The following is a 25,216-nucleotide window of genomic DNA, read 5'->3' on the forward strand; positions in this document are numbered from 1 at the left end:
TCACCCACGACTTACCCTTGACCATCGCCCATGACTTACCCTCGACCGGCGCCCACGACTTACCCTCGACCGGCGCCCACGACTTACCCTCGACCATCGCCCACGACTTACCCTCGACCATCGCCCACGACTTACCCTCGACCATCGCCCACGACTTACCCTCGACCATCGCCCACGACTTACCCTCGACCATCGCCCACGACTTACCCTCGACCATCGCCCACGACTTACCCTCGACCATCGCCCATGACTTACCCTTGACCATCGCCCACGACTTACCCTTGACCATCGCCCACGACTTACCCTTGACCATCGCCCACGACTTACCCTTGACCATCGCCCATGACTTACCCTTGACCATCGCCCACGACCTGCCCTGATGACCAAATAAATTGTGCGACAACAAACAAGGTGTTATATTTTTCAGACCACCATTTTTTTATATATTTATTTTTGTATACTGAATCGAGGCTCGTGAAAGAGCTAACATTTACTTCACAAACAAATCAACCAGACAAACAAAATACCCAAAAAGAGGGAGCGGAAGACAAGATGGGGAGAGAAGGGGAAGCACACAAACACAACATCCGAGAGCAGGGAGATGTGTGGAAAGGAGAGGGCCCGGGGGCTGGAGGCATGGGAAGGGGGGGGGGGGGGGGGGGGAGGGAGAAGTATAAAACACAAGGACACCAAGGACTTCCTGGACAGAAGTTGGTATTTCAAAAAAGTGGAATTGGGGTGAAATTAGCGGGGGTAGAAAAGATCAAGGTTTTGGATGGGGGAAGATAAGAGATGGTGGTGAACAGCTGTTTTAAAGACCTGGAGGGAGGAGTGGGATTGAAGAGAGTGAGGGAGTTTGTTCGAGAGGCGGGAGAAAAGAGGAATGAAGGAGTGAAGGTGAGCAGAGAGTCTTGATTTTGGCAGTTTAACCATAAGAGGGTTGCAGGCAGATCTTGTGCGTCCTGTAGGAATATTTGCGGGACAGAGCCCAGAGAGAGCTGGGGGGGCAAGGCCAGAGAGGAGTCGGTAGAAGACGGAAAGACCACCAACCTGCCTGCGGTGAGTGAGTGAGAGGCCCTTGGAGTTAGCTTCATTGCAGGAGATTCCAATGATTTCACCTTGACCTTAAATTCGGAGGTGTATTAAGCAAATGAAGCACAGATGCACCTTACCCTAAGCTGTCTAGAGAGCGCACTTTCATTCTGATCAGATAAACCTTGGTCGAATTTTGATGAGAAATATTAAAATGTCGACAATTGGGTCATGACCTTCAAAATGAGGTCAATGTCAAAAAATGATGTCAACCCCACAACTTTGTAATCCCGTTATTGATGCAGAATTTAGTCCCAGCCGGTTCCGAGATGCAGCTCGGACATTGATACAGTTTGGAAATTTGGAATGTGAGAGTGGAGGAAATCACTAAATTTGGAATGTTGAAAGTGCAGGAAATCACTAAATTTGGAGTGTTGAGAGTGCAGGAAATCACTAAATTTGGAATGTTGAGAGTGCAGGAAATCATTAAATTTGGAATGTTGAGAGTGCAGGAAATCACTAAATTTGGAGTGTTGAGAGTGCAGGAAATCACTAAATTTGGAATATTGAGAGTGCAGGAAATCACTAAATTTGGAATGTTGAGAGTGCAGGAAATCATTAAATTTGGAATGTTGAGAGTGCAGGAAATCACTAAATTTGGAGTGTTGAGAGTGCAGGAAATCACTAAATTTGGAATATTGAGAGTGCAGGAAATCACTAAATTTGGAATGTTGAGAGTGCAGGAAATCACTAAATTTGGAATATTGAGAGTGCAGGAAATCACTAAATTTGGAATGTTGAGAGTGCAGGAAATCATTAAATTTGGAATATTGAGAGTGCAGGAAATCACTAAATTTGGAATGTTGAGAGTGCAGGAAATCATTAAATTTGGAATGTTGAGAGTGCAGGAAATCACTAAATTTGGAATGTTGAGAGTGCAGGAAATCACTAAATTTGGAGTGTTGAGAGTGCAGGAAATCACTAAATTTGGAGTGTTGAGAGTGCAGGAAATCACTAAATTTGGAGTGTTGAGAGTGCAGGAAATCATTAATTTGGAATGTTGAGAGTGCAGGAAATCATTAAATTTGGAATGTTGAGAGTGCATGAAATAACTAAATTTGGAGTGTTGAGAGTGCAGGAAATCACTAAATTTGGAATGTTGAGAGTGCAGGAAATCACTAAATTTGGAGTGTTGAGAGTGCAGGAAATCATTAAATTTGGAATGTTGAGAGTGCAGGAAATCACTAAATTTGGAGTGTTGAGAGTGCAGGAAATCACTAAATTTGGAATATTGAGAGTGCAGGAAATCACTAAATTTGGAATGTTGAGAGTGCAGGAAATCACTAAATTTGGAATATTGAGAGTGCAGGAAATCACTAAATTTGGAATATTGAGAGTGCAGGAAATCACTAAATTTGGAATGTTGAGAGTGCAGGAAATCATTAAATTTGGAATATTGAGAGTGCAGGAAACACTAAATTTGGAATGTTGAGAGTGCAGGAAATCATTAAATTTGGAATGTTGAGAGTGCAGGAAATCACTAAATTTGGAATGTTGAGAGTGCAGGAAATCACTAAATTTGGAGTGTTGAGAGTGCAGGAAATCACTAAATTTGGAGTGTTGAGAGTGCAGGAAATCACTAAATTTGGAGTGTTGAGAGTGCAGGAAATCATTAATTTGGAATGTTGAGAGTGCAGGAAATCATTAAATTTGGAATGTTGAGAGTGCATGAAATAACTAAATTTGGAGTGTTGAGAGTGCAGGAAATCACTAAATTTGGAATGTTGAGAGTGCAGGAAATCACTAAATTTGGAATGTTGAGAGTGCAGGAAATCACTAAATTTGGAATGTTGAGAGTGCAGGAAATCACTAAATTTGGAATGTTGAGAGTGCAGGAAATCATTAAATTTGGAATGTTGAGAGTGCATGAAATAACTACATTTGGAGTGTTGAGAGTGCAGGAAATCACTAAATTTGGAATGTTGAGAGTGCAGGAAATCACTAAATTTGGAATGTTGAGAGTGCAGGAAATCATTAAATTTGGAATGTTGAAAGTGCAGGAAATCACTAAATTTGGAGTGTTGAGAGTGCAGGAAATCACTAAATTTGGAATATTGAGAGTGCAGGAAATCACTAAATTTGGAATGTTGAGAGTGCATGAAATCATTAAATTTGGAATGTTGAGAGTGCAGGAAATCACTAAATTTGGAGTGTTGAGAGTGCAGGAAATCACTAAATTTGGAATATTGAGAGTGCAGGAAATCACTAAATTTGGAATGTTGAGAGTGCAGGAAATCACTAAATTTGGAATATTGAGAGTGCAGGAAATCACTAAATTTGGAATGTTGAGAGTGCAGGAAATCATTAAATTTGGAATATTGAGAGTGCAGGAAATCACTAAATTTGGAATGTTGAGAGTGCAGGAAATCATTAAATTTGGAATGTTGAGAGTGCAGGAAATCACTAAATTTGGAATGTTGAGAGTGCAGGAAATCACTAAATTTGGAGTGTTGAGAGTGCAGGAAATCACTAAATTTGGAGTGTTGAGAGTGCAGGAAATCACTAAATTTGGAGTGTTGAGAGTGCAGGAAATCATTAATTTGGAATGTTGAGAGTGCAGGAAATCATTAAATTTGGAATGTTGAGAGTGCATGAAATAACTAAATTTGGAGTGTTGAGAGTGCAGGAAATCACTAAATTTGGAATGTTGAGAGTGCAGGAAATCACTAAATTTGGAATGTTGAGAGTGCAGGAAATCACTAAATTTGGAATGTTGAGAGTGCAGGAAATCACTAAATTTGGAATGTTGAGAGTGCAGGAAATCATTAAATTTGGAATGTTGAGAGTGCATGAAATAACTAAATTTGGAGTGTTGAGAGTGCAGGAAATCACTAAATTTGGAATGTTGAGAGTGCAGGAAGTCACTAAATTTGGAGTGTTGAGAGTGCAGGAAATCACTAAATTTGGAATGTTGAGAGTGCAGGAAATCACTAAATTTGGAATGTTGAGAGTGCAGGAAATCATTAAATTTGGAATGTTGAGAGTGCATGAAATAACTAAATTTGGCGTGTTGAGAGTGCAGGAAATCACTAAATTTGGAATGTTGAGAGTGCAGGAAATCACTAAATTTGGAATGTTGAGAGTGCAGGAAATCACTAAATTTGGAGTGTTGAGAGTGCAGGAAATCATTAAATTTGGAGTGTTGAGAGTGCAGGAAATCACTAAATTTGGAATGTTGAGAGTGCAGGAAATCATTAAATTTGGAGTGTTGAGAATGCAGGAAATCACTAAATTTGGAGTGTTGAGAGTGCAGGAAATCACTAAATTTGGAATGTTGAGAGTGCAGAAAATCACTAAATTTGGAATGTTGAGAGTGCAGGAAATCATTAAATTTGGAGTGTTGAGAGTGCAGGAAATCACTAAATTTGGAATGTTGAGAGTTCAGGAAATCATTAAATTTGGAATGTTGAGAGTGCAGGAAATCATGAAATTTGGAATGTTGAGAGTGCAGGAAATCACTACATTTGGAGTGTTGAGAGTGCAGGAAATCACTAAATTTGGAGTGTTGAGAGTGCAGGAAATCACTAAATTTGGAGTGTTGAGTGCAGGAAATCATTAAATTTGGAATGTTGAGAGTGCAGGAAATCACTAAATTTGGAGTGTTGAGAGTGCAGGAAATCACTACATTTGGAGTGTTGAGTGCAGGAAATCACTAAATTTGGAATGTTGAGAGTGCAGGAAATCACTAAATTTGGAATGTTGAGAGTTCAGGAAATCATTAAATTTGGAATGTTGAGAGTGCAGGAAATCATTAAATTTGGAGTGTTGAGAGTGCAGGAAATCACTAAATTTGGAATGTTGAGAGTGCAGGAAATCATTAAATTTGGAGTGTTGAGAGTGCAGGAAATCACTAAATTTGGAATGTTGAGAGTGCAGAAAATCACTAAATTTGGAATGTTGAGAGTGCAGGAAATCACTAAATTTGGAGTGTTGAGAGTGCAGGAAATCACTAAATTTGGAGTGTTGAGAGTGCAGGAAATCACTAAATTTGGAGTGTTGAGAGTGCAGGAAATCACGAAATTTGGAGTGTTGAGAGTGCAGGAAATCACTAAATTACGAGTGTTGAGAGTGCAGGAAATCACTAAATTTGGAATGTTGAGAGTGCAGGAAATCACTAAATTTGGAGTGTTGAGAGTGCATGAAATCACAAAATTTGAAGTGTTGAGAGTGCAGGAAATCATTAAATTTGGAGTGTTGAGAGTGCAGGAAATCACTAAATTTGGAATTTTGAGAGTGCAGGAAATCACTAAATTTGGAGTGTTGAGAGTGCAGGAAATCACTAAATTTGGAGTGTTGAGAGTGCAGGAAATCACTAAATTTGGAATGTTGAGAGTGCAGGAAATCATTAAATTTGGAGTGTTGAGAGTGCAGGAAATCACTAAATTTGGAGTGTTGAGAGTGCAGGAAATCACTAAATTTGGAGTGTTGAGAGTGCAGGAAATCACTAAATTTGGAGTGTTGAGAGTGCAGGAAATCACTAAATTTGGAATGTTGAGAGTGCAGGAAATCATTAAATTTGGAGTGTTGAGAGTGCAGGAAATCACTAAATTTGGAACTTTGAGAGTGCAGGAAATCACTAAATTTGGAGTGTTGAGAGTGCAGGAAATCACTAAATTTGGAGTGTTGAGAGTGCAGGAAATCACAATCGATATTGTAGATCGCAGTAAGAGTACTCAGCACAGGCAGGTATCTATATCACGGATCACCATACCAGTAATCAGCACAGCCAGGTATCTATATCACGGATCACCATACCAGTAATCAGCGCAGGCAGGTATCGCTATCACGGATCACCGTACCGGTAATCAGCACAGGCAGGTATCTATATCACGGATCACCATACCAGTAATCAGCGCAGCCAGGTATCGCTATCACGGATCACCATACCAGTAATCAGCGCAGCCAGGTATCTATATCACGGATCACCGTACCGGTAATCAGCGCAGCCAGGTATCTATATCACGGATCACCATACCAGTAATCAGCGCAGCCAGGTATCTATATCACGGATCACCGTACCGGTAATCAGCACAGCCAGGTATCTATATCACGGATCACCATACCAGTAATCAGCGCAGCCAGGTATCTATATCACGGATCACCGTACCGGTAATCAGCACAGCCAGGTATCTATATCACGGATCACCATACCAGTAATCAGCACAGGCAGGTATCGCTATCACGGATCACCATACCGGTAATCAGCACAGGCATGAGGGGTCCAACGGCCTCCTCTATCCAAGTTCGGTTTTACCTGTTCACCCCTCAAGCTGCTGCTCACATGTCAAAGCAGAATGGGCCTCGTAAGTGTTCAAACCGGAGTGCTGATTGGCAGCCATTGCTTTACCAAGTCAGAAAAATATCATTAACAAGATGAAAGTGAAAAACTTCAACAACTCTGTGAAGGACTTGTCGAGGTTTAAGATTGAATTTTGATCAGGATTGAGTGGTCCATGATCCATATTTTTTTTATTATTTTGTGTTCCAAAAACCATTCGTCATTTGTCCTTCATCAGTACCAGTGATGATGTCATTGATATAGGTAAACAAAAACCAAGAATGTTATTTTGTTTTGTTCTCAGGTTCTTTCGCCACTCTCGGGGAAAGTGCTTGGAGCAGCTCCGATAACTGTTCTATCCATCCCTGTGCTTCCTGTCCGTCTTCGTTTGCTCCCCATTGGGAAGATCTCTCTCGGTATTGACCCCACCTCCGGTGGTAACGCCACCTTCGTTGCCACGGTAACTGCAGACAGCCTTCTGGATGCAACTCGTCAGGTGACGTGATATATTAGTGTATCGCTGAAATGCTTTGTTGTCTTTGCTTTTGCTGATTGATCACTGAAGTCCTCTCGAATATATTTCGACATCTTGGTTATCCAATAGAATAAGAAAATCCAAAATATTTTGTGCAACGAAACATCAAAGCTGGAAGTCTAACAAAATTGAAAATCTTTCCAAACAGGAAACTTACCGTTTATAAGGACGTCATAAAGGACACTAAAAGGCACGAATAACTAATGTAACGTGTTCGATAGGGTGGTGTAATAGACGCTGCATCAACGGTGGTAAAATACGAAATTAATTTATTTATACAAATATTACCATCTTTATTTTATTTAAACTCGTACACCTGCTCACTATGACAGGGCAGGTAGGGGGTCATTCCTCTTTGGGGTATGTAGATTATAGTCAATCTACTGTATATCTATGGGTGGGTCTCAAGAACATTGGGGGTGTGTTCATTTACCAAGTTTCTTGTGAAGAGATGGCCAAGTGGTTTAAGCATTCGAGCAAGCACTCCATTCAAAACCCTTAATGAACGGCTGGCTTGGCAAGCGCTAGCTAGCTGAACACATCGCGTTCTTACTTCCTTACAGTTTCGTGTTAAACAGCAGGAGCGAGTTTTTCAAAAGTTCGCTACGAAAAACGCCACGGTAGCGGCAGGAAGGGTCATGTTATTTACCCAACCCTTGTGGGGTATTTAGAGTACAGTAGATCTTCCCTCAGTTCTGTAAGTAAAACTTACCTCACAGATGTCGGGATTCCTCCAAATTTCTTTGTTTGTTATAAAGAGCAGTGCAAGATAAACATCAACGAGCATGATCGACTGTTTAAAAAGATAATCAGACGTGTTTGTGGTTTACAATATTTTAACTGGTAGAGGCTGTTGGGCCGTTGCTCCCACGAAAACGCCATAAGCTATTTATAAACGTTGACTCGAGGTTTGTTCAAGGAGGTAAACCCCCTTGGGGAGGGGGGGGGGTGGAATGAATGCCTACAACCTTCATTGTGTGACCCGTAATCATCCTGTCAAGTTTGTTTGAGATTGGATAAGTAATGACGGAATGTATTGGGGTCAAAAAATCATCAGACAGACAGAGAGACAGACAGACACCAAATTGTGTATTTTAGTATGATTGAATTATTTACTTGAACACTGCAAAACACAAATCGCCTTCTTAACCCATAAAGCTTGTCGGGCTTAGACATGTTATAAAGCTCATCGGGCCACGATCATGGCTTAGACATGTCATAAAGCTCATCGAGCCATGATCATGGCTGAGACATGTCATAAAGGTGGTCGGGCCATGATCATGGCTGAGACATGTCATAAAGCTCATCGGGCCACGATCATGGCTTAGACATGTCATGAAGCTCATCGGACCACGATCATGGCTGAGACATGTCATAAAGCTCATCGGGCCATGATCATGGCTGAGACATGTCATAAAGCTCGTCGGGCCAAGATCATGGCTGAGACGTGTCATAAAGCTCGTCGGGCCACGATCATGGCTCAGACGTGTTATAAAGCTCATCGGGCCACGATCATGGCTTAGACATGTCATAAAGCTAATCGGCCCACGATCATGGCTTCGACATGTCATAAAGCTCATCGGGCCATGATCATTGCTGAGACATGTCATAAAGCTCGCCGGGCCACGATGATTGCTGAGACATGTCATGAAGTTTGTCAGACCACGATCATGGCTTAGACATGTCATAAAGCTCATCGAGCCAAGATCATGGCTTAGACATGTCATAAAGCTTATCGGGCCACGATCATGGCTGAGACATGTCATAAAGGTGGTCGGGCCACGATCATGGCTGAGACATGTCATAAAGCTCATCGGGCCACGATAATGGCTGAGACATATCATGAAGCTCGTCGGGCCACGATCATGGCTTAGACATGTCATAAAGGTCATCGGGCCACGATAATGGCTGAGACATGTCATAAAGCTCATCGGGCCACGATCATGGCGTAGACAGGTCATAAAGGTCATCGGGCCACGATCATGGCTGAGACATGTCATAAAGGTTATTGGGCCACGATCATGGCTGAGACATGTCATAAAGGTCATCGAGCCATGATCATTGCTGAGATATGTCATGAAGGTCATCGGGCCATGATCATTGCTGAGATATGTCATAAAGGTCATCGGGCCACGATCATGGCTTAGACATGTCATAAAGCTCGTCGGGCCATTAAAATGGCCGAAACGTGTATGCAAACGAGCTTAAACTGACGTCAACCTAAATAACGAATCACAAACATAGAATACTGCATATAATCTATCTATAATTCCAGTAATCTCTGTGTGTGTGTGTGTGTGTGTATGTGTGTGTGTATGTGTGTGTGTGTATGTCTGTGTGTCTGTGACCGCTGTTTCTCGACAACCACGGGTCCGATATACTTTAAACTTGCCAGGTATATTGCTGGGGACCCGAGGATGTGCCTTTTCAAGGTTTCATATTAATCGGAGAAGTAGTTACCGAGCTATGGCGATTTCTTTACCAAACTCCGCAAGCCGTTCGCTTTGGACCAAACCATTTCATGTAAATAGAGGGGGGGGGATTGTCACCGTACTCGCAAGCCGTTCGCTTTGGACCAAACCATTTCATGTAAATAGAGGGGGGGGGATTGTCACCGTACTCGCAAGCCGTTCGCTTTGGCTTTGCGAATGGACCAAACCATTTCATGTAAATAGAGGGGGGGGGGGATTGCCACCGTACTCGCAAGCCGTTCGCTTTGGCTTTGCGAATGGACCAAACCATTTCATGTAAATAGAGGGGGGGGATATAATTTTAGATATCTATCTATAATTCCAGTAATCTCTGTACGTTTGTACGTTTGTTTGTCTGTGACCGCTGTTTCTCGACAACCACGGGTCCGATATACTTTTAACTTGCCAGGTATATTGCTGGGGACCCGAGGATGTGCCTTTTCAAGGTTTCATATTAATCGGACAATTACTTACCGAGCTATGTCCAAAAAACGATTCAACCAATCAGAGAGCAGCGAACTATCGCGTGTGCCGAACGTGGCGGACACACTCTGCCTCGGATGGCACATTTGAGAGCGTATTCATTTATTTCACGTTTGCAAACTATGTTGGCGTTAAACTATGTTTTAAAACTAATAAAAACGAATTTGCGCTTCATTCGCTTTCCTGCGCGTTTGTGCACGCGATGGCGATTTCTTTACCAAACTCCGGAAGCCGTTCGCTTTGGACCAAACCATTTCATGTAAATAGAGGGGGGGGATATAATTTTAGATATAGATATAGTACGGGCAACGCCCTAGTATATATAGTACGGGCATGCCCTAGTATATTAAATACGTATAATATATAATCTTATTGCAGTAGAGCAAACGTATATGGTCATGTATGTCGTTTTGTCGCTTTGTATGTATGTTTATACACGACGAAACGTCTTCTTCTTCTAAAAAATTATCATTACCACCCTCTTAATTAACCCTCTTAATTGCGTTAAGACTGCTGAGACCCCTCAGACCTTTGATGACCCTTTAATTCCCCCAAGACCCTTCAAACCACCAAGACCCCTGAAGACCCGAAATACCCTGAAGACCCCCAAAGACCCTAACAACCCAAAATACCCTTCAAGGCCCTGAGGCTCAAAAAGACCCAGAACACCCAGAAGACCCAAAACACCCCGAAGACCCAAAACACCCCGAAGACCCAAAACATCCCGAAGACCCAAAACACCCTGAAGACCCAAAACACCCCGAAGACCCAAAACACCCCAAAGACCAAAAACACCCCAAAGACCCAAAACACCCCGGAGACCCAAAACACCCCGAAGACACAAAACACCCCCGAAGACGCAAAACACCCCGAAGACCCAAAACACCCCGAAGACCCAAAACACCCCGAAGACCCAAAACACCCCAAAGACCCAAAACACCCCGAAGACCCAAAACACCCCGAAGATGCAAAACACCCCAAAGACCCAAAACACCCCGAAGACCCAAAACACCCCGATGACCCAAAACACCCCGATGACCCAAAACACCCCGAAGACCCCAAACACCCCGAAGACCCAAAACACCACGAAGACCCAAAACACCCCAAAAACCCAAAACACCCCAAAGACCCAAAACACCCCGAAGACCCAAAACACCCCTAAGACGCAAAACACCCCGAAGACCCAAAACACCCGGAAGACCCAAAACATGCCGAAGACCCAAAACACCCCGAAGACCCAAAACACCCAAACCACCCCGAAGACCCAAAACACCCCGAAGACCCAAAACACCCCGAAGATCCAAAACACCCCGATGACCCAAAACACATTGAAGACCCAAAACACCCTGAAGACTCAAAACACCACGAAGACCCAAAAGACCCAAAAGACCAAAAGACACCAAAGACCCAAAAGACCCTGAAGACCCAAAAACACCTCAAAGACCCAAAATACCCTCAAAGGCCGAGAGGATCCAAAATACCCTGAAGACCCAAATGGCCCTGAAGACCCAAAACACCATGAAACCCAAAACACACCGAAATGGTCAAAGATGCCTCCCCATCTGAAACGACGTGTGGTGAGGTGCGTGGAGCACACCGAGTCATGATAGTCTTATTATAATAGAGCAAACGGATATGGTTATGTCGTTATGTATGTAGCTATGTATGGATGTATGTTTATATGCGACAAAAACGTCTTCTTCTTCTTCAAATAAAATCACCACCCTCTTACTTAACCCTTTTAATTGCTTTAAGACTGCTGAGACCCCTCAGACGTTTGATGACCCTTTAATTCCCCCAAGACCATTCAGACCACCAATACCCCAAACACCCAAAATGCCCTTCAAGGCCCTGAGGCTCAAAAAGACCCTGAATACCCGAAGACCCCAAGACACCCTGAAGACCCAAAACACCCCGAAGACCCAAAACACCCTGAAGACCCAAAACCACCCCGAAGGCCCAAAACACCCAAAACACCCCAAAGGCCCAAAACACCCCAAAGACCCAAAACACCCCAAAGACCCTGAAGACCCAAAAGACCCAAAAGACCCTGAAGACCCAAAACACCTCAAAGACCAAAAACACCTCAAGGACCCAAAACACCTCAAAGACCCAAAATACCCTTAAAGGCCCAGAGGATCCAAAAGACCCTGAAGACCCAAATGGCCCTGAAGACCCAAAACACCATGAAACCCAAATGCCTTCCCCTCTGAAACGTGTGGTGAGGCGCGTGGAGCGTGCAGAGTCACCCTAGTATGTATGTATGTATGTGTATATACATATATATATATATATATATATATATATATATATATATATATATATATATATATATGTATGTATGTATGTATGTATGTATGTATGTATGTATGTATGTATATATATATATATCAAATATATATGTAATATATAATATATATATAATATATATAATATATTGAAGTGTGGTGCTGCGCACACACAACTTGCTTGTCAAAGAGGTAGGCCATAACGCGTTTGTTAAAACAAAAGAGTCTTTATTTCGAAAGCTCGAACTGCAGCACTGAGCGGGCTCGAGCTTAGAGGACGCATATATGTGCCGAGGCCACGCCTAGTCCCCGGGCGTGGCCGATCGGTCGAAGGGCGGGGCATGTGCCATCGGTCCACGCCTGGGCGCTCGCGCCACCCACTGGTGTGCGGAATTATTACCCCTTGTGCCCGCCACACGCGCCCCCCCAGAATTCCCGCGCACCTGAAGGGTGAGTTTGCGGGGAAGCCGGATGACCCAGCCGAAACGCCCCCTGGCGATGGGTGCAGGGCTGGGGGGTAGCGGGCCGGCGGGGCTGGGGGGTGCTGGGGGTCCGACCGCCGGGGGGCGGCCCCGACGCGGAGGCAGAGCTGCTGGCGGGGGGTGGTCCGGATCGAGGTGGGCCGGCTTGAGGCGGTCCACGGAAATGCAATCCGGGGCACCGCCGATGTCGACAGTGAAAAATTTGTCCCCGGTCTCCAGCACGCGGAAGGGCCCATCGTACGGGGGCCGTAGCGGTGCCCGGTGGGCGTCGTGCCGGATGAACATGTACTTTGCCGTGCGAAGCTCCGGGGTGACGTGGGAAGGCGGGCAACCGTGGTGTGCCGTTGGCACCGTGGCAAACCTCCGGGCGGTCTCCTGAAGGGCGAACCGCTGTTGCGCCGCGGACCAAGGTGCCGTGGAGTCGGGGATAAATTCACCCGGTACCCGCAGTGGTTGCCCGAAGACCAGCTCCGCCGAGGACGCGCGCAGGTCGTCCTTGGGCGCCGTCCTGAGGCCCAGCATGACCCAGGGGAGTCTGTCGACCCAGCCGCCGTCGCGGAGGCTGGCCCGGAGCACAGCCTTCATGGAGCGATGAAAGCGCTCGCACAGGCCATTGGCACTGGGGATGGTAGGCCGTGGTGCGGTGTAGTTTCACCCCGAGCCCTTGCGCCACTGCGGCCCAGAGCTCCGAGGTGAACTGGGGGCCGCGGTCGGACGAGATGTCCGAGGGGGCACCGAACCGGGCAACCCAAGTGGCGATGAAAGCTTGCGCGACGTCAGCCGCAGCCGTCTCCGCCAATGGCACGGCCTCCGGCCACCGGGTGGTGCGGTCCACCATGGTGAGGAGGTGGGTGAAACCCCGCGAGGGGGGCAGAGGTCCCACCAAGTCGACGTGCACGTGGTCGAACTGACGCTCGGGCACCGCAAAAGGGGCCAATGGTGCCTGGGTGTGGCGGTGGACCTTTGCGCGCTGGTACGCGAGGCACGTCCTGGCCCAGTCGCGGACGTCCTTCCTGAGGCCATGCCAGACGAACTTCGGCCCGACGAGTTTCTGGGATGCCTTCATGCCAGGGTGGGACAGGCCGTGGATGGCGTCGAACACTGGGCGCCGCTAGCCAGCGGGCACGATGGGGCGAGGCCGGCCGAGGGAGACATCGCATAGGAGGGCCGTGCCCGCGGCGTTGAACGGCACCTCAGTGACGCGGAGGCCCATGACAGCGGTCCGCAAGGCCTGGACGCCGGGGTCGGTGGTCTGGGCCTCCGCCATCCGGGCATATTCGACCCCGATGTGGACCGCGTGCACGACGGACCGGGAAAGGCAATCCGCCACCGGGTTGTCCTTACCCGCCACATGACGGATGTCCGTCGTGTACTCGGACACGGCAGAGAGGTGGCGCTGCTGCCGTGCCGACCATGGCTCGGCGACCTTGGCTATCGCGAACACAAGGGGCTTGTGGTCAATGAAGGCCGTGAACGGGCGGCCCTCCAGCAGGTTGCGGAAGTGTCGGACCGCCAGGTGGAGCCCGAGCAACTCGCGGTCGAAGGTGCTGTACCGGCGTTCGTGCGGGCGAAGCTGCTGGCTAAAAAACGCCAGCGGTTGCCAAGCACCACGCACCCATTGCTCGTGCACCGCGCCCACCGCGTAGTCTGACACGTAGGTGGTGAGGGCGATCGGTGCATCGGGCGCCGGGTGCGCCAGCATGGTGGCGTCGGCCAGAGCCAGCTTTGCGCCCGCGAACGCCGCGGCCATCGGCTCCGACCATGGGATGTCACCTTTGCCCGGCTTGCCTCGAAGGGCCTCGTGCAAGGGGCGGAGGAGCCGGGCGACGTGGGGCACGAAGCGGTGGTAAAAGTTTACCATGCCCAGGAACTCCTGGAGCCCCTTGATCGTGCGTGGCCGCAGGAAATCCCTGACCGCCTCCACCTTGGCCGGTAAAGGGACGGCCCCGTGCTCGGTGATTCAGTGCCCCAAGAAGTCGATGGTGGCGACACCGAAACGGCACTTGGCGGGGTTGATGATTAGGCCATGCTGGCCCAGGCATTCGAAAAGCATGTGGAAGTGGAGCAGGTGCTCCTCCCGGGACGCGCTCGCGACTAGGATGTCGTCCAGGTAGACAAACAGGAAAGGCAAGTCACGCAAGACGCTATCCATAAGCCGCTGGAACGCCTGGGCCGCATTCTTCAACCCAAAGGGCATCCTTAGGAATTCGAAGAGGCCGAAAGGGGTGATGACGGCTGTCTTCGGGACGTCGTCCGGTTGGACGGGGACCTGATGGTAGCCCCGGATGAGGTCCACCTTAGAAAACACGGTCGTGTTGGCCAACCGGGCGGAAAAGTCCTGAATGTGTGGGACCGGGTAGCGGTCGGGGGTGGTGGCATCATTGAGCCGGCGGTAGTCCCCGCACGGCCGCCATCCCCCGCCGGGCTTCGGCACAATGTGCAGCGGAGAAGCCCAAGCGCTGTTGGAGCGCTGTACGATCCCCAGCCGCTCCAGCGTGGCGAACCCCGCTTTTGCCACGGCGAGCTTCGTGGGCTCGAGTCGGCGTGCCCGGGCATAGAACGGCGGCCCGACCATGGGGATGTGGTGCTCCACCCCGTGTTTAACGGCCACCGCTGAGAAGGTGGGCCGCGTGAAGGCCAGGAAACTGGCGAGGAGGCGGGTAAAGTCGTCCGCTGCCGGAAGCGTGCAAACAAAATCGCCGGGACGGAACCTTCCAGCAAGCCGCTTGGCAAGCCGCTCGGTGAGCCGCTCGGTGATCCGCTCAACGAGCCGCTCTGCGAACAAGCGAGCAAGCTAAAGGTTTCGGCCTGGACGAGCCGTCTGCGCTTCACGTCGATCAACAACCCATTCGCACATAGGAAGTCCGCACCAAGCAATGCCATTGGCACGCTGGCGGTCACGAACGACCATTGAAAGCGCTGCCCTCTGAACCGCAGGGAGAGGCAGCGCTTCCCGAATGTGTGGATGGGTGTACCGTTGACGGAAAGCAACGCGGGGCCCCGGCCCGCGGTTCGCTTGTGGGACGTGGAGGCGGGGATGACGCTTACCTGCGCTCCTGTATCGCAGAGGAAACGGCGCCCGGACAAGGTGTCCGTAATGATCAGGAGGCTGCCGGAATGGCCGACGCTCAGGGCCGCTAATGAGCGCTGGCCTGGTCGTTTCCCGACTTGTCAAACGAGCATGGCGGGCGACACGTCCTAGCTTTGTGGCCGAACCTGGCGTGGAAATAGCACCAGGCTTGCGGCGGTGGGGGCGGCGGCGGCCGCGGTGGCCGCGGTGTTCTCGGCGGCGGTGGTGGTGGGCGGGGCGGGGCGCGGCAGCGGCCACGAGGGACGCTGTAGCATCTGTCCCGGGATCCACGACGGCAGCACCGTAACTCGACCGCGTGTCGCAAGCCGCGAAAAACTTGTCGGCCTCTACGGCCAGGGCGCGGGGTTCCCTTATGTTGGAACCGGCCAGCGCGAGGCGAACCTGTAGAGGTAGCTGGCATCGGAAAGTGCCCGGAATAAGACATCCAGGGCTTGGTCACCCAGCAGCGACAGCATAAAATCCATCCGCACGGATGGTTGTGTGTCGCCGAGTTTGGGAAGGTCCAGGAGGCAGTCGGCCCGTTCGATCTCCGTGAGGCTGAACGTGGCGATGAGGAGACGTTTGAGCGCCTTGTACTTGTGGTCGACCGGCGGGTGCCGCAGGATGGACACGACTCGGGCGGCAGTGCCGGGCCCGAGGGTGGCGACCACGTGGTAGTAACGGGTCTCGTCCGCCGTTATGCCTCGAAGCTGAAATTGCACTTCAGCCTGCACGAACCACACGTCGGCCTGTGCTTCCCAAAACTGTGGGAGTTTTACTGCGACGGCGTTGGTGGCCATGGCGCGTTCTGTGTTCAGCAACGGCTGAACCAATCGGGGTCACCAGTGAAGTGTGGTGCTGCGCAGTGCGCACACACAACTTGCTTGCCAAAGAGGTAGGCCACAACGCGTTTGTTAAAACAAAAGAGTCTTTATTTCGAAAGGTCGAACTGCAGCACTGAGCGGGCTCGAACTTAGAGCCCGCATATATGTGCCGAGGCCACGCCTAGTCCCCGGGCGTGGCCGATCGGTCGAAGGGCGGGGCATGTGCCATCGGTCCCCGCCTGGGCGCTCGCGCCACCCACTGGTGCGTGGAATTATTACCCCTTGTGCCCGCCACAATATTATATATATAATCTTATTATATAATAGAGCAAACGTCTATGGTTCGCTATGTATGTATGTTTAAATGCGGCGAAAAACGTCTTCTTCTTCAAATAAAATTACCACCCTCTTAATTAACCCTCTTAATTGCGTTAAGACTGCTGAGACCTTTGACCACCCTTTAATTCCCCAAGACCCTTCAGACCCCCAAAGACCCAACATACCCTGAAGACCCCCAAATACCCCAAAGACCCAAAACACCCCAAAGACTCAAAATACCCTTCAAGGCCTGGAGGCTCAAAAAGACCCTGAATACCCGAAGACCCAAAACGCCCCGAAGACCAAAAATACCCCGAAGACCCAGAAGAGCCAAAAAGCCTCTGAAGACAGCAAAGACCCAAAATACCCAAAAACACCTCAAATACCCAAAATACCCTTAAAGGCCCAGAGGATCCAAAAGACCCTGAAGACCCAAATGGCCCTGAAGTCCCAAAACACCCGAAAGACCCAAAAGACACCGAAATGGTCAAAGATGCCTACCCCTCTGAAACGACTTGTGGTGAGGCGCGCAGAGCGCGCCGAGTCACGCTAGTACATATAATACTAAAGAACGAATCTTACAACGTATAATACCCAAGTAACTCATGAAAGCTTGTTTCTAATTGGTGGAGAAAATCCGATGACAAACAAGCATTTCCGGCCTACGAAGCAGTACATCCAGCACTCTATGGGTTAATACCTCCAAGAAGCTCCAGTTTAGCAGCACTTGGACATGTTACATCAGGTGGTGAAAAAGACTGCTTCAATCGGACTAAACTTCCATAATTTTTTTAACGATCTTTAAAATAGTATAGTATAAACATAAAGTATAAACAGTATACACATCAACACTATGTGGGGTAACGTGTTCTACGAACTCTCTAGTGACCCTCGCCAGAGGAGAGGTTATTGCATTTGAGTCCATTTGTCTGTTTGTCTGTTTGTTTTTTCTCATTGTTATGTGAAAGTGAAAGTTGAAAGGTTAAATAGACAAATAGACAGTGGATTTGTATCGTTTAATATAATTATAGAAGAAAAAACAAGTTTTCATATTCACGGAAAGTCGATTAGCTGTTGTTGTTGTTTTTTTGGTGTAAATTTTGAAGTGTAATGATGAAAGGCAAACAACCTTAAGGCCGTGATCTTCATATTATGTGCAAACTTATGTCGGGATATTCCGCACATCTCCACTCATTTATTCCTCTTTTCTCCCATTTGTGGAACTGCCTGCTTCCGGAGACTATCAAATTGGTGTGGCATCACCTCATGTCACCCCTCACCTGTAATAGTCTCTACCCACATTAACCCTACGTCACTAAACCCTCTTACCTGCAAGTTACCATTTCCTCCACTTCCCTCTCTCCCATTATTGTTAGGTCATTATACCTTTCTTATTGTATCCAATTATGGCCCCACTGTCACTACATTGGCTTTTTCCCTTTGTCAACTCACTCTTCCATGAGCCTCGATTTTGTTCACAAAATAATAATCATAAAATACCTATTAATAAATGGGACGGCGTATGGGGGGATGTTAATCGATAAAGTCCTTTATCTTACTTGGTATGTCCTGTATTCCCTTTGTACATCCACAGCCCCTTCCCCACTCCCCAGGTAACCTTCACCAAACCCTTCACCCCACCTAGTTGTCCTCTCCTCGTCCAAGCTTGGTCACAACCATTCCTCTATCCCACTTTCCTCTCGTCTGTGCAACTATCCTCTCCTGTGTTATCCCATGCTCCTGTGCTCCTCCCCATTCCCCCTTGCCTCCCCCTCCTTGCCTCCTCCCCTCTGCCCCCTCCAGCCATCCAAGACCTTTGCCCATCACCGCCTCATTATCTCCCCACTCCTAAGCTTTTGTCCCATTTATGATCCCCCTTTTCCTCCCTGCCTCTCCTCTTCACACATTGCAGTGTGTCTATGTGGTCTTACCTGCCTGTTAACCATCCTATTTGTCAGTCTGTTGACCTTTTGTCTTCTGTCATTCAACTCTTCTATGAGCCTCGACATCTGTAGAAAAAAATTAAGAGAGGAAAATAATGGGAACATTGGAGAGAAAAGGGAAGGTTGAGCAATGCTAAAAACAAAACAAACCTTTTTGCTTAAATAATTTATAAATGACCCCTTGTACCACTGCTGAACGTTCCAGGTACACACACCTGCACGAGCATGGGTGAGTCCACTCAAATGAAGTGCACCTCCTCTAAAGTTTATGATGTGCTTCATCTTTCATGATGCAAACCTTTCTGCATCAGGGGTCAATTTGATCATATTAGGCAAAGAAAATACCAAACGAATCAAATTGGAATCTTTAAACTCCAGGTGTTTCCTTCCGTTTGGTTGGCAGGATAGTCCATTAGTCCATACTCACCTTTGAGCTGTCTCGTCTGGGTTTGAGTGCAGACCTGACTATAAACTACCAACCTGGTGTTTCACATAAGGCGATACATCAACGAGCGTGGACCTGTCTTCCAGTTTGTGGACCTAAATTATCCAATGGTGTCTTTCGCCAAGAGTAGGCGATCGTCGCCGGCGTCCTGACCAAATAACAATTTTCTGCTTTATCCTGGAAGGCAATGGCATCCCACATACTGCAGTTCCTCGCCCAGAAACTCGCTTAGCTTCGGCAATCCCTGCCACCCTCAAAGGGGTTTGATGAATCCATCCATCCATCCATCCATCCATCCAATTATTCATTTTGTTGAGCTCAATATGAAGGTTTGACTAATAAATGAGGAATGTTTGTGTCTCAGGATGGAATTCTTGCCATGTGGATTGAGTTTTCTGACGGATCAACGTCTCCACTGCATTCCTTCCCACCCTCATCGTACATCCTCTCGGCATCGTCGTCGGATCCGTCGGTGATCATCGCGCGGTCTGGATCAGGAATCTTCCCAACTTCCCTGCTCGCAGTTGGTAATGGAAGTGCTCATGTGGAAGTGGAACTTCGGCGGCCAACTTCCTGTCAAGCTCACCCAACCGATGGAGTGGTCATTACCGCTGGTAAAGTAAAGGTTTATGCTCACCTGGCTACGTCGGGGACTACGCAGGAAGCCACAGGCTTAAGTAAAACCAGAAACCCAACCACTCAACAAACAACTATTTCTGAAACCTCATCACCGGAAGTTGCTGGCATTCATGGTGATGGTAATTTGAGTGAAGTTATTCCTGATTCTTTAGACCAGAGGGATGTGGGATTTGAGCACATCCAGCCAGCTAGGGATCGTTGGGAAGAGCATCAGACGAGTATTCCAGATCAAGAAATTGTACCTTCAGCAAAACCTAGGCCTGCCCCCTCGAACCTTGAATTGGGCCTGTATGCCGGACTCGCCTTGCTTTGTCTTGCGTTGCTGGCGTTTCTGCTCAACTGCACCTCGATGCTCGTTCGTCAAAGGCAGAAGTACCAGGACAATGGTGACGCCTCCATCACGAGGCAAAATTCCATTACGGCGATGGTGCAGAACTCCACGGAGGCTTCGTCTCCTGGTGCTCACTCGCAATGGCCGCACGCCAATCCGTGCTCGTCACGCGTCCTTTCCGGCTCTTCGGCTCAAGATCCGGACACCGACCATTCATCCGTCTCCCCGGGGTGCGCGGGGCAGCCCAGACCCTCCCCCACCTCCTGCCGTAAACAGGTGCAGTTCACAACGTTTGTCGGGGATACCAGCGGCGCGAAGGTGACCGAGGTCATGGGAAACAACCCGGTCGACTTGAAGAATGAACTTGAATTTGCGAAACTGGACCCTCAGACTCGAGAGTTTTCTGTCTGTGATGTGATGGTGGATGAATAATGAGTTTTGTGCAAGATGGGTAATTATGGCAGAGTTCAGAGTGATGTCATCTACAATAATAAAGGGCAATGTGTGTGTCAGTCAGTTTGGGTGTGTGTCTCTTCCACAACTGCAAAACCATGAAACCGAGCGGGCTAAAACTTTGCATACGTACTAAGTAAACTCCATCGGAGTGGATGAATGAAAACTGGGTGTTTGTACAAATCAAAACATGTCTTTTGAACACAATTAACTGGCTTATTTAATGAAAACAAAAACAGACTTTATCCTTGGTCAGTCCACGATCCCTCACAGGGGTCTTGAGCTTTGATTTCAGCCTGCTCAAACCGCCTTGCCTTGGAACAGGCCGCAATGGTTTCTGCACTATTAAACAGCCCGCAATGGATTCTCACTCACATCATCAAATGTTACATCTTCAAACGTATGAATCGCTGCATACATCCCTGTTGTAGGTGCTATAGTTTTCAAATTAGGAGCTTGGAGCGATGTTATGCATTATATAATGTGATTTTCCATGATGGCCTTTCACAGACTAATATATTAAATACACCAGCGTGACTCGGCGCGCTCCGCGCGCCTCACCACACATTGTTTCAGAGGGGTAGGCATCTTAGACCATTTCGGTGTCTTTTGGGTCTTCATGGTGTTTTGGGTCTTCAGGGCCATTTGGGTCTTCAGGGTCTTTTGGATCCTCTGAGTCTTTAAGTCTATTTTGGGTCTTTGAGGTGTTTTGGGTCTTCAGGGTCTTTGGTGTCTTCAGAGGCTTTTGGGTCTTAAGGGTCTTAGGTGTCTTTTGGGTCTTTGGGGTCTTCAGGGGTTTGTGGTTCTTAAGGGTCTTTTGGGTCTTCTTGGTCTTTAAGGGTATTTTGGGTCTTCGGGGTCTTTTTGGTCTTCGGGGTCTTTTGGGTCTTCGGGGTCTTTTTGGTCTTCGGTGTCTTTTGGGTGTTTTGGGTTTTCGGGGTCTTTTGGGTCTTCAGGGTGTTTTGGGTCTTTGGGGTGTTTTGGGTCTTCGGGGTGTTTTGGTTCTTCGGGGTGTTTTGGGTCTTCGGGGTATTTTGGGTCTTCGGGGTGTTTTGGGTTTTTGGGTATTCAGGGTCTTTTTGAGCCTCAGGGCCTTGAAGGGTATTTTGGGTCTTCGGGGTGTTTTGGGTCTTCGGGGTGTTTTGAGTCTTCGGGGTGTTTTGGGTTTTTGGGTATTCAGGGTCTTTTTGAGCCTCAGGGCCTTGAAGGGTATTTTGGGTCTTCGGGGTGTTTTGGGTCGTCGGGGTGTTTTGGGTTTTCTTCAGGGTGTTTTGGGTCTTCGGGGTGTTTGGGTCTTCGGGGTGTTTTGGGTCTTCGGGGTGTTTTGGGTATTTGGGGTGTTTTGGGTCTTCGGGGTGTTTTGGGTTTTTGGGTATACAGGGTCTTTTTGAGCCTCAGGGCCTTGAAGGGTATTTTGGGTCTTTGGGGTCTTTGGGGGTCTTGGTGGTCTGAAGGGTCTTGGGGGAATTAAAGGGTCGTCAAAGGGCTGAGGGGTCTCAGCAGTCTTAACGCAATTAAGAGGGTGGTAATTTTATTTGAAGAAGATGACGTTTTCGTCGCATATAAACATAGCGACAAACATAGCGACGTAACGACATAACCACATACGTTTGCTCTATTATAATAAGATATATATATATATATATATATATAAACGAAACGCAAGGTCCGTCCATGAAGCCGTCATGGGGACCGCAAGGCTAACCCCCGCTCTCGCAGGGAAAATGGCCTTTAAAATGCAAGTTGTTGTTGTTGTTATCTTACTTGGTATGTCCTGTATTCCCTTTGTACATCCACAGCCCCTTCCCCACTCCCCAGGTAACCTTCACCAAACCCTTCACCCCACCTAGTTGTCCTCTCCTTGTCCAAGCTTGGTCACAACCATTCCTCTATCCCACTTTCCTCTCGTCTGTGCAACTATCCTCTCCTGTGTTATCCCATGCTCCTGTGCTCCTCCCCATTCCCCCTTGCCTCCCCCTCCTTGCCTCCTCCCCTCTGCCCCCTCCAGCCATCCAAGACCTTTGCCCATCACCGCCTCATTATCTCCCCACTCCTAAGCTTTTGTCCCATTTATGATCCCCCTTTTCCTCCCTGCCTCTCCTCTTCACACATTGCAGTGTGTCTATGTGGTCTTACCTGCCTGTTAACCATCCTATTTGTCAGTCTGTTGACCTTTTGTCTTCTGTCATTCAACTCTTCTATGAGCCTCGACATCTGTAGAAAAAAATTAAGAGAGGAAAATAATGGGAACATTGGAGAGAAAAGGGAAGGTTGAGCAATGCTAAAAAAAAAAAAAACTTTTTGCTTAAATAATTTATAAATGACCCCTTGTACCACTGCTGAACGTTCCAGGTACACACACCTGCACGAGCATGGGTGAGTCCACTCAAATGAAGTGCACCTCCTCTAAAGTTTATGATGTGCTTCATCTTTCATGATGCAAACCTTTCTGCATCAGGGGTCAATTTGATCATATTAGGCAAAGAAAATACCAAACGAATCAAATTGGAATCTTTAAACTCCAGGTGTTTCCTTCCGTTTGGTTGGCAGGATAGTCCATTAGTCCATACTCACCTTTGAGCTGTCTCGTCTGGGTTTGAGTGCAGACCTGACTATAAACTACCAACCTGGTGTTTCACATAAGGCGATACATCAACGAGCGTGGACCTGTCTTCCAGTTTGTGGACCTAAATTATCCAATGGTGTCTTTCGCCAAGAGTAGGCGATCGTCGCCGGCGTCCTGACCAAATAACAATTTTCTGCTTTATCCTGGAAGGCAATGGCATCCCACATACTGCAGTTCCTCGCCTAGAAACTCGCTTAGCTTCGGCAATCCCTGCCACCCTCAAAGGGGTTTGATGAATCCATCCATCCATCCATCCATCCATCCAATTATTCATTTTGTTGAGCTCAATATGAAGGTTTGACTAATAAATGAGGAATGTTTGTGTCTCAGGATGGAATTCTTGCCATGTGGATTGAGTTTTCTGACGGATCAACGTCTCCACTGCATTCCTTCCCACCCTCATCGTACATCCTCTCGGCATCGTCGTCGGATCCGTCGGTGATCATCGCGCGGTCTGGATCAGGAATCTTCCCAACTTCCCTGCTCGCAGTTGGTAATGGAAGTGCTCATGTGGAAGTGGAACTTCGGCGGCCAACTTCCTGTCAAGCTCACCCAACCGATGGAGTGGTCATTACCGCTGGTAAAGTAAAGGTTTATGCTCACCTGGCTACGTCGGGGACTACGCAGGAAGCCACAGGCTTAAGTAAAACCAGAAACCCAACCACTCAACAAACAACTATTTCTGAAACCTCATCACCGGAAGTTGCTGGCATTCATGGTGATGGTAATTTGAGTGAAGCTATTCCTGATTCTTTAGACCAGAGGGATGTGGGATTTGAGCACATCCAGCCAGCTAGGGATAGTTGGGAAGAGCATCAGACGAGTATTCCAGATCAAGAAATTGTACCTTCAGCAAAACCTAGGCCTGCCCCCTCGAACCTTGAATTGGGCCTGTATGCCGGACTCGCCTTGCTTTGTCTTGCGTTGCTGGCGTTTCTGCTCAACTGCACCTCGATGCTCGTTCGTCAAAGGCAGAAGTACCAGGACAATGGTGACGCCTCCATCACGAGGCAAAATTCCATTACGGCGATGGTGCAGAACTCCACGGAGGCTTCGTCTCCTGGTGCTCACTCGCAATGGCCGCACGCCAATCCGTGCTCGTCACGCGTCCTTTCCGGCTCTTCGGCTCAAGATCCGGACACCGACCATTCATCCGTCTCCCCGGGGTGCGCGGGGCAGCCCAGACCCTCCCCCACCTCCTGCCGTAAACAGGTGCAGTTCACAACGTTTGTCGGGGATACCAGCGGCGCGAAGGTGACCGAGGTCATGGGAAACAACCCGGTCGACTTGAAGAATGAACTTGAATTTGCGAAACTGGACCCTCAGACTCGAGAGTTTTCTGTCTGTGATGTGATGGTGGATGAATAATGAGTTTTGTGCAAGATGGGTAATTATGGCAGAGTTCAGAGTGATGTCATCTACAATAATAAAGGGCAATGTGTGTGTCAGTCAGTTTGGGTGTGTGTCTCTTCCACAACTGCAAAACCATGAAACCGAGCGGGCTAAAACTTTGCATACGTACTAAGTAAACTCCATCGGAGTGGATGAATGAAAACTGGGTGTTTGTACAAATCAAAACATGTCTTTTGAACACAATTAACTGGCTTATTTAATGAAAACAAAAACAGACTTTATCCTTGGTCAGTCCACGATCCCTCACAGGGGTCTTGAGCTTTGTTTCAGCCTGCTCAAACCGCCTTGCCTTGGAACAGGCCGCAATGGTTTCTGCACTATTAAACAGCCCGCAATGGATTCTCACTCACATCATCAAATGTTACATCTTCAAACGTATGAATCGCTGCATACATCCCTGTTGTAGGTGCTATAGTTTTCAAATTAGGAGCTTGGAGCGATGTTATGCATTATATAATGTGATTTTCCATGATGGCCTTTCACAGACTAATATATTAAATACACCAGCGTGACTCGGCGCGCTCC

General features: G+C 47.9%; 1 protein-coding gene across 1 annotated transcript in view; it reads left to right on the top strand.

Annotated features, from left to right (window-relative positions):
- Positions 1 to 24,713, top strand: part of LOC137429122 (transmembrane protein 132E) — a 101,426-nt gene extending 76,713 nt beyond the window's left edge. The window contains exons 9-11 of the mRNA XM_078779524.1: positions 6,675 to 6,866; positions 19,594 to 20,628; positions 23,609 to 24,713. Coding sequence (XP_078635650.1) covers positions 6,675 to 6,866; positions 19,594 to 20,628; positions 23,609 to 24,646 — 2,265 coding nt within the window. The 3' untranslated portion in view covers positions 24,647 to 24,713. The remainder of the gene's footprint in view (positions 1 to 6,674; positions 6,867 to 19,593; positions 20,629 to 23,608) is intronic.
- The last annotated feature ends 503 nt before the right edge of the window (positions 24,714 to 25,216 follow it).

The sequence above is a fragment of the Myxine glutinosa genome, chromosome 6, assembly GCF_964187855.1.
Source record: "Myxine glutinosa chromosome 6, kmMyxGlut1.1, whole genome shotgun sequence".
In the NCBI taxonomy this organism is placed as follows: domain Eukaryota; kingdom Metazoa; phylum Chordata; class Myxini; order Myxiniformes; family Myxinidae; genus Myxine; species Myxine glutinosa.